Genomic DNA, 13,105 nt, shown 5'->3' with positions numbered 1-13,105 from the left:
GCCGTTTCCCCGCTGTGTTGTGGACATTTGTTTTCAGCAACAGGGATCATTTTACAAGTGTCACCTAATTTTCTAGGTATGCAGAGGCCGGGGCTGCGGCAGGTTTCCTTGCAGTTTTTGGACAGGACAACAAACAATGATCAGATCCACAGTTTATATAATTATAATTACGTTTAATTAATGGGTGATATATACAGTTTAAAATTGCCCATTATCGGTCATATACTACTGTTATGCATGCTCACTTTTATCATTTTAAAGACATTTTGGTCTGTTCCTGTCTGCCACACTTGTGGTGTGGTGTGTAGCAAACCTGTAACTTAAACTCAATTGTTCTTAATATAGCTGTTATGTACAGTCTGTTTATTATGGCTGCTGATGCAATGGAAAAAGTAGCTTGCTCACGTGTAGACATGCATTTGCTATCAACAGCTTACCTGGATGTGCAGTATTACAAATGTCATGGGGAGCATGGAAAGAAGATCAGGTTTACAATTGTGTCCTGTTTACTTCCTCTGTTACAAGCAAATACCCTAATATATACCAATTTGTGTGGGAAAAAGCTAACCTAAAATTCTTTATCTAAATGCAGATATTTATGTTAAGCTTCCTGGAGTGCAAATCAAATAAGGAATGTCTTTGAACGTTATACTGTATGCCAATTTATACTAATTGTGATCTAAATATAATTGATATACACTATTATTGCATTTGTATGCAGCATTATAATGGCTAAACCATTGTGCTACGGCACACACCAACTATTTTCTTAATGTGAAAGTGATTGTAATAAATGCACTTCTATAAAATGTACCCACAACCCTGCTTACAATGGTCTGTCTGAAACTATAGTACTACAAGGATGTCTCACCTGTGTAACCCCGAGCAGAGATGTAGTGTAGCTCATGAATGACAGATGGATAAAGTTTTCATATAAGTATCCGTGTGGTCTGGTGGGTATCCGGTTGATAGGTTGGCAGTGACTAGGTTGGCATGGCACTGATCAAAACATGAAATCATGTGGATGATTATACTTTATCATCCACATGAACTTCATGCAATGGTAAACTGGGTGGAGCGAGGCACCTTGCTCAAAGCATGGTAAAGGGTCCTTGTACTGATATCTACAAAAAAAATGTACCTACTGACTGTCAGCCCTTTATGCCATAATCCGTCTGGTGAGACTTGCTCATTTTGAGTGCTAGTATGAGTAATAATATTACTTCATGCAACAGTTTCAGTAACATTCCAGTAAAATCATTACACTTTGCACAAAAAATAGTCCAAGTACATCATTTGATTTAGATTTCCTTTGCACTTAATTAATTTCATGAAATACTGCCAAAGTATAAATACATATTGCATTTATAATTACTTGCTAGAAGAAGCTTAATGGTCAGTGAGAAGCCTTCAGCTGTTCTCCACTTTTAAACTAGATGTACACCTTGGGGGGATGTAAAGGTGGCCACGCATCAGAAAGACCTGCTAACAACCCTGATTGTGTCCAACTTTCCCTTCAACTCAGTCCCAGTCCCAGACTCCTAAATTGGTGGTTTTTGGACACACCATGTACTCACAGTCCACTGTACAATCCAGCTGCTGCAAGGACCGGTCGTCTTTCAATCAATTGTATCCACCTAAACTGCCTGAAAACTGCAACTCAAATGATGCCCGTCTAATGACAGATTCCATGTGCTTAAAGCACCTTGGTGTATGGAGAAGTGTACTGTAAAAGCACCACCTCAAGAGTCCAGTCTGTTTAATGTTGCTCAGTTTAGAGTCAATCTTGAATGATTTGAGGCATATACAGATTTGTCCACATACAACTATTCTCCGTGAGGCACAAGTCACATTACACATAATGCGTGAGCTCTGTGTGACTGCAGGTTTATCTACAGTACATACAAAATGCTACATTACAGTGTTTTACTGTAAACGCTGGGGCAGATGTATTAATCCTGGTTAAGTAAAAAAGTGGGTGATAATGCACCAGCAATCACCTCCTGTTGTTTTTTTAAACACAGCTGATGGTGCATTATCACCCACCACTTTATCACTTTACCAGGCTTAATAAATCTTAACCAATGTAACATACAGTCCGGTCCATAAATATTGGGACATCAACACAATTGTTATATTTTGGGCTCTATGCACCACCACAATGGATTTGAAATGAACCAAACAAGATGTGCTTTAACTGCAGACTTATCAAATGTCATACCTGGAATCAACTCCAGACTTTTTACCTGCTTAATTGATGTTGAAATAACGAGGGAATAGCCAACACCTGTCCATGAAATAGCTTTGGCGTTGATTGTCCCTTTACTTTTGGTCCCTTAAAAAGTGGGAGGCACATAAAGAAACAGTTGTATTTCCTACACCATTCACCTGATTTGGATGTAAATACCCTCAAATTAAAGTTGTTGTTTGATTCATTTCAAATCCATTGTGGTGGTAGTGTATAGAGCCCAAATGAGAATTGTGTCGATGTCCCAATATTTATGGACCCAACAGGGGGGCGAGCACAAAGAAGCCCCTTGCCGGCTCGCCACAGGTTCTATTCTCCCTCTATGGGAGTCATGAACCCTCACAAGGGAGAATAGCCCCTGTTAGTCGGGATCCCAACTGTTTGACATCGGAATCTCAATTGTTTAAATGCCCGAGTACTGACCGCCGTAATCCCGACTGTCGGGCAGTCATCCGGCACCCATTTTAATCAGCAGAAGCTGCTTGTGTGTCCTATTCCTAGTCCTACATGTTTTCTCCTTTTATTACTAATTTATGAACTGTATCCAATCTATAGAAAAAAATGTCCATCCCCTTCTAATTCAAGCAGGCAGTTTTTGTTTCTCTCTCTCTCTCTCTCTCTCTCTCTCTCTCTCTCTCTCTCTCTCTTTCTTCACCCCCACCCCCACCCGCTTCTCTATCTCCTATTCTCTTTTTCTCTCTTTCACGCTCTCCATTTGGCCTACCTTGTGTTGTGCAGGAGGGTAGTGTATTTAATTGGCTGGGGACAGTTTTGTAACTGGGACATCCTACAAAGGGCTAGGACCATCTGCCTGCCTAAACACACTGTGAGGGATTGGTGAACCTGTTGGCTAATTGAATGCAAATGGATTTTAACTAAAGGGTATAGCATGCTGCAGTTATTAAGATCATAATTGTGCTAACAACATAAATGACTTGTGCCTTCTTTGTATATTCAGGTGTCAGAAACTATTTAAAGGAGGCATTAGTGAACATCATCGCAGTACATGCGGAGGTGAGTCTTTGGGTACTTGTGTTTTATTACTGCCTACATTTATCATACAGATTCATGTGGGCAAATTCCAATATCTTGGAATCTAGCAAATCTTGTGGTTGTTGCCCCTCCTTAGGCAGTTGTAACAAGCCAGAAACTTGCATCTGTCTCCAAAAAAAGCACAAAGCAAACCCACTAAACACTATTCATTTGTAAAAGGGCATTATTGATGATGTCATGGTTAACATTACTGTCTCACAACACTGACATCCTGAATTCAGTGTTCCACCATGGCCATGGGCATACTCACGGGGGGGTGCCCAGGCACCCACTAATGACCAGCACACACGGGGTTGGCCCTGTAATCAGGGTACTGACAGTGTCTTCTCCATTGCGGTCAACACCCTGATTACTATGGAGCCTTACTGTGCGCTGCCGCTCGCGTTGTCTGGGACAGCCGGGCAGAGAGCGGTGGACAAGCCCGGTTCTATCAGAGCAGGTCCACGTCTATTTCAAATCTCATTCCGTCTCGCGAGCCACAGTGGTGGCTTGAAGTGTGTGGGAAATTATTCATTCTAGCCATATACATAAATAAGTAACAAGTAGGCAGTGATAAACTTCCAGTAGGAGGTGATAAACACACCCAAGAGACTGATAGACACACCCCTCAAATTATGAGCCCCGCAATAAAATAGGCAGCGCACACCTATGACCATGGCCCTAACTTTGTGGAGCTTGTATATTCTCCCCATGCTAGCACTGGTTTCCTACAGTTACCCCGGTTCCTCCCATATTCCAAACATATACTGGTAGGTAGGTCAGTGCTTAACGCACAGTAGTGTATACAAGACTGTACACTAATGGCAGTAACAGTATACTTCTCTAATTGATATTTCCAGGTATTTACAATCTCCAAAGAACTAGTTCCAAGAGTAATGTCCAGGATTGTGGAAGCCGTGGGTGAAGAGCTCGGTCGGCTAATGCAGTGTGTGTCCTCATTCAGCCGGAATGGCGCATTACAGGTGTGTCCATCGTACCAGCGTCATACCTCATATTTACATTGTATGTGGAATCAGATAGAAGTAGACCTACAGGATATGTTTTATTTTCCTATTTTCTTGGTTATTGACATAAGTTTCTCAACAGGCACGTCTTGAGATCTGTGCACTAAGAGATGCAATAGCTGTATATCTGACTAGTGAAAGCAAGTAAGTTTGCCTCCTTAATTCATCTACGTAGTAAACTCTGCGTCTCTCTTATTGAAGAAAGTAATAGAAAAGTATGCCATAAGAAATGTAGACATGTATTAAAGTTTGGAGCTGTTGCAGAAGCTACACATCCATGAGTATCTGCCTCTAGGTAGAGTCTTACATTTTTAACTTTACTAAATTAAAAAAAAGATGTATGCACTAGATTGTGCCAGGTTTGCCTGTGCCCATGCTCATCTGACATCCTGAATCTATATCCCTTTTCCCACCCTCATAGGTTGCTTTTGGTGCATGAACAGTACATCATTTTTTTTTACTCCTGGCTACAACTGAAATACATAAATTAAAAAAAGCTTTTAAATGCTGATATACTGCTAACATTTAGGCAATGCTTCAAATTGATTTTTATTTTTGCAAGTAGGGGAAGCCTTTTGATAGGCCCAGCAGTCTTAAGGTGTGTACACATGAAGCAATATGATTGCTCAGTGTCTCCTTTTCATCAGTAACCAGAGATGAAAAGAAGACACTGCTGGAGGAAGCTGAAGGGGGACACAGCCAGGGACGGTAAAGGCGCTGCTCACCTGCTCCACGGTGGGGGGAGGTGCAGCCGTCACCATGCTGCTCCACTGGAAGATGCGTAGGTGTGCGGCCACCGCCAACCTGCAGCTCCACGGGAAGCCGCTAGTTGTAGGAGCATGCGCTGCGACCAATGCAGGGCTCATTGCAGGAGCGTGCTCCCGGCGACAGTCGCCCTGTACGCACAGGGAAATGGTTGCTCAGCGACCATATCCTCTGTGATTCTTACTAGTATCGCACCCTGTGTATGGGGCTTTAATGTGTACCATGAATTTAAACTGACTAATGCTGTTTTATCTGCAACCAAATAGTTTTTTGTTTCCCTATCATGAAACTAAGGGGTCACTTCCATTAGGTACTAGTTTTCAAAAACAAATTTGTTTAATGAAATTCTACATCGTACAAATTTGCACATAAGAGAGCTGCGAGATCCAATAAAGAAATGCCAATTTGTTGTACTTGCAGCAAGCCCACATAACTTTTTTTACCTAGTTCTACCTGGGAGAAGTGCGGGCAACAGGGAGGAAACCACCCTGATTTCCAAAAAAGTGAGATAGCAGCCCATATTGGGAGGCTATTAGTGGCCATAAGGAAAGTGCCAGAGGTTTTTAAGTGGGCAATTGAAAAATGATAGCCAGCAAGTCTTTCCAGCATTTGGTGGTACAGAAATATGTATGTTTTTTGCAATTTGAAACCCCCTCTCCCATCAATATAACACTGGCCTTTATCTGGCTTTTTACAGAAATTCACCTGACAGTACTTTATTGACCAAACGTTGCTTTTTAACCCCTTCAAGTGCAGTATTATCCATTACTAAGAGTGTAACAGTGGTTCTGCACCAGTGGTTATTACCTTTATAAAAAGCATTTCCCCTACCTTTTCCCCAGGGGTAAGCACATAAAGAAAATGTGCATTTCCTCTGGGAGATGTTTGCAATGTTTGAACTGGATTGCAAATTTAATTGGATACCGTATATATACTCGAGTACAAGCCGAGTTTTTCTGCCTTTTTTTTTTTGCTGGAAAAGCCCACCTCGGCTTATACTTGAGTCGGTGGCTTTTGAGCACATCTCTAGTGCAGGAGGCCTGACCACTGTAGAGTGGAACCGGGCAGCGCCGTGGAGTTGGACGGCCGGACGTAGGAGCAGGTCAGCAGCGGTGGCCACCGCGCACCCCCTACACCCATGGAGCAGTGGTCAGCGGCGCACCCCAAATCCCCAGGAGCAGGTCAGTGGCAGCCACACGCAACCCCTCCAGTGGATCGGACGCTGGAGGAGGTCAGCGGCGGCTGCTCCTCCCCCCCCCCCCCTCAGAAATATGCAATTAGTGATTTCACTATTTTCTAGGGAATGTACAGACTTTAACTCTCAAATTCAGTTGCAGTGCATGGAGAGCAGCCCGTGGTGTCCTATGCAGGGGGAGCAGCCCGTGGTGTCCTATGCAGGGGGAGCAGCCCGTGGTGTCCTATGCAGGGGGAGCAGCCCATGGTGTCCTATGCAGGGGGAGCAGCCCATGGTGTCCTATGCAGGGGGAGCAGCCCATGGTGTCCTATGCAGGGGGAGCAGCCCATGGTGTCCTATGCAGGAGGAGCAGTCTGTGGTGTCCTATGCAGGGGGAGCAGTCTGTGGTGTCCTATGCAGGGGGAGCAGCCTGCATTGTGACCTGTTATTATGCAGGTGAAGCAGCCTGTGGTGTCCTGCTATTATTATACAGGGAAATGTACCAGTAGCTGCTGCGTTTCCCACCCTAGGCACCTTATACTTGAGTCAATAAGTTTTCCCATTTTTTTGTGGTAAAATTAGGTACCTCGGCTTATATTCGGGTCGACTTATACTCGAGTGTATATATAGTACATAATCAAAGGTGTGTGGCCTTATTTCTCGATGACAATCTATGAAGTTTAATGTTCAGTCTCTCCCTGCTTGTATCACAGGGCCAGTTTTAAACAAGCATTGGAAGCTCTTCCTCAACTTCCAAGCGGCAGTGACAAAAAGTAAGTCGTATAATCCAAATATGTATTTTTATATGTTCTATTTCTAACTTGCATAGAGATGTTATTAATTACTGGCTGTTAGAAAGTCAGCAGGAAGCGCAGTGTCTGTAACAGAACACAGTAGCTGCCAGCCTGTTTAGTGCTGAAAGATGTGGCTTATTTAGATATCAATGAACGTCATGGCATCGCTCTACTCAGTTCAGGAACCTGAACTTTGCTGGGCCCCAGACTCAGTCTGTGGAGGATGGAGACACCTGTGAGTGAGGGCCGTCTGCCTCCCAACCTTCTCACGGTCTAGTGGGGCAGCAGGCTGCAGCAAATAGGTTGGTTCAATAAGTTTTAAGGTGCCCATACACGGTCCGTTTAACGGATCCGTTCGGGACTTAAATAGTATACATCAGATCACATGCATTATGCATGCACTGCGATCCGATACGATGTGTAGCTAGTACAAAAAGTATGTGCAGCACATACTTTTTGTACCGTACTATGTGATGCGCGGGAGTGCGCATTGCATAGTACAAAACGGAGCCGGACACAACGGAGCGTGTATGGGCTCCTTAAGAAGCACAATGGGACTGGGACAGCTACAGTTGGGAAATGGACTCCATCTTGAAATGTACTCATGGAGTCTATGGACTTCAGCTAACATGCAAATAAATGTTGGAGGGATGCAGCTTGGTGAATAAAAAATAAACACTTCGGTCATCACACTCATTCCTTATGTAAGGATTTTACTGAACTGACTAGTGTGTGTGTGTGTGTGTGTGTGTGTGTGTGTGTGTGTGTGTGTGTGTGTGTGTGTGACATTTCTTAATGGCCAGTTAGGATGTTTGTGCCTCCTTAATTCTGTTGTCTTGGTGAGAACCCCTTCCTATATTATGCCCCTTTCACATTGCAAACACAAGTCAGACCTGGGATCCTGATCATGGATCCTGCGCATTCACATTAAACCCAGGTGAAGTGTAAGCTCTGCTGGGCAGCTGGCTAATAATGATAATCTTCTAATGTGCTAATGTGACTCCCAGGCTACTGTGTAGCTACAAATCCCAGAAATGGAATTCTGTGAAGAAAAAAGGACAGTTCCTGAAAGTCTACAATTGTAGCATTTGCCTTGTGGGTAGATCGAGGAATGCTTCAAAAATATATAAATTATAACACACACTGTGACGTGGCGCCTCCAAGAAATAAAGCAAATAATATAATAGAACACAGTATACTATACGTCACTGTTTGCCAGAAATCACGTTCTGAAAAGTGATAGTTCCAAAACGATGAACAATGTTGCTCCTTCGCAGCAGTGTTAACATGTATGGAAGAGAGAAAAAAATGGTGCTATGTAGTGTCATACCATTTTAATAAATGACAAATATACAAACATAATATATTAAAATGAGTTCCACATGAATCCCTATGTAAACAGGAGAAAGGACAAACTACCGGCTGAGGTGGAGAACCAGGTCGCCACTAGTTCTCAAACAAAGCAGTCTAGTGCCCTTATTCTGGTTGGTGCGGCCAGAGCCGCACACGGTGCTCTGGCCGCACAAACCAATCCCCGCCCACGAGACGGATCGCCACGGCCGTCCGTACACGGACGGCTGGCGATCCGCATAAAAATGGTGGAGGCGTACGCCTCCACCATGGTGGGAGCTGCCCCCTGCATTCGATGGTCGTCGACCATCGAAGGCAGGTCCGCACGCCCCAGCAGCTCCCGCAAGCTGAGACCACACGGACAATCGTCCGTGTGCTAGCTTGTATGGGGGCTGAGAGCTGACATCCGGCGACGTCAGCTTTCCGCCCCCATGAGTTGCGTCATACCCTCATTACCATGCATACGCCCCGCGTTTGCATGGGAACGCCCATGAAACGCGGGGCGTACACATAGGGAAATGAGGGTATGAAGCCCCTCACGCCCCTATACGCCCCCTTTGCGGCGGACGAAATACGTCTGCGGCGAAGGGGGCTGCACATGCGCAGATTGACCTCTGCGCATGTGCAGAATAAAAACATCGGCGGTACGGCCGCACGCGGGCCGTACCGTCCGAATTAGAATAAGGGCCTAGGTCTTTATAGACACCTCCTTATTTCCTAAGCAGTGTGAGCCAGAATCCGGAGGTCAATAGTCCTTGTCCCAAAAGTCCTGATCAGGGTGTGGAAAACAAAGTGTCCAAATGAGGAGAGAAAAGCCAACTCACGTTTCCACCAGTTGCTGTGGTCTTTGTCAAGGCCGTGAATAAAATCCCCCATAAGGCTATCCTTAAATATCCCATGCATTATAAGAAACATCTTACAGCTGTGTCTGCTGCAGTCCTTCTGCATGCTTCAAAAATTACTTGTCTCTAAAAGGGCAAGCACAACACATATACAAATATCTGTCTGTGTGTTTGTTTGCCTGAGATTGAAGAAAGTTGCATTTTAGCTGCCACCTCAGACAGCAAAATGGGCAGTCTCATCTCTACATAAAGCTGGGTACACAGTGTCATGTGTTTCCCAGATGTCTGTGAAATGGTACGATACATTGGTTCTATATATTGTTAAGGGGCATACACACGGAGAGCTATTGTACTCTTTTCTAAGAGATCTGACCAGATTGCTTAGAAAGTAAGCACAGATCGCTCTTAAGGTGCCCATAGATGCTCCGATGCGGCGTTGTCCATTTTGTACTTTGAGATGCGCGCTCCTGCGGCATCTCATCGTTAAGTACAAAAAGTATGTGCTGCACATACTTTTTATACATGCTTTTCATTGCATCGCATTGCATGCACAATGCATGCGATGCGATGTGTGCTATTTAAGCACAAAATGGACCCCGCATCGGAGCGTCTATGGGCACCTTTAGGCCCTTATTCAGATCTGATCGCAGTACAAATTTGTTCTCAAAATGGGCAAAACCATGTGCACTGCAGGTGGGGCAGATGTAACATTTGCAGAGAAAGTTAAATTTGGGTGTGGTGTGTTGAAACTGAAATCTAAATTGCAGTGTAAAAATAAGGCAGCCAGTATTTACCCTGCACCGAAACAAAATAACTCACACAAATCTAACTCGCTTATACATGTTACATCTGCCCCACCTGCAGTGCACATGGTTTTGCCCATTTTGAGAACAAATTTGTACTGCGATCAGATCCGAATAAGGGCCTATGTGTATGCCACCGAGCGATCCGGCACGCTGCTATCGCCTGCTAGTTAAGCCAGTGCATGCTGTGAAAATCTTGTCAAATTGCTTAGCAAGTGATCGTGTTCATGATCTACATCATACTGCACCATTACCCGGCCTTTTTTTTTTGCTTAAGTAAAATCACTTTGCAAAATTGCTTAGGACACATCTCTGCATGTGTACGGGCTCTCTATGGGTGATCTAGACACAGGGAAATCATTTTACCCTAAATAGCTTAGCAAAACCGCTTGGCACACATCTGTGTATGCCCCATTACAGTATGAATGTAATGGGAAATGTATAATATATCGCTTAGTGTGTACACAGTTTTACATGTCCTTTTAATAAGCACGATGACTGTTGAGCTGGATACATACTATAGGATTATCTTTCCAATCTGGCTGGTTGGAATGAAATTCTGGTAATGTCTAGGAGCTAATTACAATCAACCATTTACTCCCACATATGGAAAACAGACAAATATAGTCACTCAGACAAATTAGCTAAATATTTTCGATTTAACCAATTTATGCAAATTAACGTTTGGTACTTGTTTTCTAGCACGGCGCCCGTCGGGTCCCATCGCATACCTTAACTTAAGGTATGCGATGGGACCCGACCGACCCGATTTTCGTGCTTTAAACACGTTTTTAACGCACTTTGAAAATCGGTCGCATCGCATGCCATTATAACGGCATGCGATGCGACTGACCCGATTTTTACATTGGAACCAATGTTAAATGGCCCCAGACCCGATTTTTAATTGTAAACCCACCCTGATGGTGAATTCTGTCAAATGCCCCCCCATTGTTAACGCTACGCCACGATCAACGGCAACCCAAAGCGTGGCGAGCGCAGCGAGCCCATGAGGGGTGGCGGTACGCGTCCTCCGACCTTTTCATACCCCCACTATCCACGTCGGCGTGGAGTTGATTTTATATAGTGTGGCGAGCGCAGCGAGGGGACATGGAATACGTCTGAAGTAATGCGCTTCCCCTCGCGGGGCACGCTGCGCTCGCCACGCTCCAGGCTCGCTACACTATATAAAATCAACTCCACGCCGACGTGGATAGTTGGGGTATGAAAAGGTCGGAGGACGCTTACCGCCGCTGCTCGCCACGCTTCGGGTTGACGTTGATCGTGGCGTGGCGTTAACAATGGGGGGGCATACAATGAAAAATGGGGTCTGGGGGGCATTTAACATTGGTTCCAATGTAAAAATCGGGTCCATCGCATGCGATTTGGTTGCGTGTGATGCGATCGACCCGATTTCATACAATTAAAATCGGTGGCGCCGTGAAGGAAACAAGTACCGAATATTTTTTGTCTATTTTCCAGCTTTTGGGAGTAAATGGTTGATTGTAATTAGTTCCCAGACATTACCAGATTTTCATTCCAACCAGCCAGATTGGAAAGATAAACTTATAGTATGTATCCAGCTCAGCAATTGTTGTGCTTATTAAAATGACATGTAAAGCTGTGTACACATTAAGCGATATATCATACATTATCCATTACATGCATACTGTAACAATATATCGATCCAATGTATCGTTGCATTGCACCGACACCTGTGGATAGAAAGTGACGGTTGGGAATGAATGGCGCACATGTTTGACAATGTGCCAGACAGTGAGGACTACACGAGTGCACCAGCTTGGTGGTCTGGAAAACATGAACTGTTGGTAGATCTCAAGGACTGATTTGACCAGCCCTGATTCATTGCTATAACCTGTTTTCCCATATTGGTTTGTTACATTTTTCTCTCTTCTACAGGTTACTAGAAGAGCTGTTAAATGAGTTTAAAAGCAGCATGCACTTACAGCTGGTGTGTTTCCAGCCTGCTGTCAGCATGAAGACATGAGGAAACGGCACACTTGTTCAGACTACAGTACACTCCTGGCATAGCCTTCCCGAATCAATGCATATAACTGTAATGTGCTTCATTTTCCATTGGAAATAAGACTCCTTACTGTTCTCTAAGACATGCATTATTCACAAACAGTGCTTTTCTTGTTATATAGCAATATGCTCTGTAATATGTAATAAATGTTTGTTTTTCTTCTCTGGGACTCTTGTTTCATTCTGCCACGTAAGACATGTAAGTAATCAGGAAATAAGTTCAATATAAATGGTCTGCCATTTTTTCTTATTGCTTGATGTCTCAGTGTCTGAGACATTTTACTGCATACCAATCATCACACACCCACAGCAATATCTGCCTGTACACTATAGTGGAATCCGTGAAACCATGCATAAATGGCATCGCTTTTACTGCATGACTCATTCCAAAGAAAGGCGTGATTGAGAGAATGCCAGCCTGTAGGGATGCCTTGCTAATGCCACTTATAGCCCCATCCATGGTTAAAGTGCAGCACAGTTAGAGATCGATATCACCTTTGTTTCTTAGTGTGACAGGTGCTAAGAACTGTGCCTCATCTTCATAATGTACGTTTAAACACAACACTTGTTAAAACAAAAATGAGTGTATAAAGCTAGTTATACAGATATAGGTGCACTGATCATTGCTGTGCCACGGGTGCTCATGCATGTTTGGCGTGGCATTGTCGCACCCCCAGAGCAGAATCTGATTGCTGCTCAATGCGTTTGTATTAGCTGTGGGAGCAAATTAAATGCACAAATATGGCAATGGGATTACGCCAATCGCCACATATGTGGCTACAAAAGTAATACCCATTTTACACCTACAAGCCAGGTTGAACCCGGGATTTTAGACCTGAGGGCAACCAGGCTTGTGTTTTTATACTGCCCTCCCCACGTGGCATAAGCTGGGCGGGAGATCTCACTGGAGGCGTGGCCAGGAGATGAGAGCATCTCCCAACATCGGCTTATTCACTGCAGTGAACAGATCCCGGGTCACATCTACCTGGGTTACCGTTTGCACAGCACCATTACCCGTGTTTAACCCTG

General features: G+C 44.2%; 1 protein-coding gene across 1 annotated transcript in view; it reads left to right on the top strand.

The window, feature by feature from the left end:
• EXOC2 (exocyst complex component 2) overlaps nucleotides 1–12,239 on the top strand; it is a 144,892-nt gene extending 132,653 nt beyond the window's left edge. Inside the window, exons 23-27 of the mRNA XM_083188026.1 lie at nucleotides 3,207–3,262; nucleotides 4,141–4,263; nucleotides 4,388–4,449; nucleotides 6,958–7,017; nucleotides 11,951–12,239. Coding sequence (XP_083044152.1) covers nucleotides 3,207–3,262; nucleotides 4,141–4,263; nucleotides 4,388–4,449; nucleotides 6,958–7,017; nucleotides 11,951–12,038 — 389 coding nt within the window. The 3' untranslated portion in view covers nucleotides 12,039–12,239. The remainder of the gene's footprint in view (nucleotides 1–3,206; nucleotides 3,263–4,140; nucleotides 4,264–4,387; nucleotides 4,450–6,957; nucleotides 7,018–11,950) is intronic.
• Nucleotides 12,240–13,105: the final 866 nt, after the last annotated feature.

This window comes from Crinia signifera, chromosome 5 (genome assembly GCF_055691185.1).
Source record: "Crinia signifera chromosome 5, ASM5569118v1, whole genome shotgun sequence".
NCBI classification, from domain to species: Eukaryota; Metazoa; Chordata; class Amphibia; order Anura; family Myobatrachidae; genus Crinia; species Crinia signifera.
Note: the sequence above shows the minus strand (reverse complement) of the source record. Positions and strands in the feature narration are given on the sequence as shown.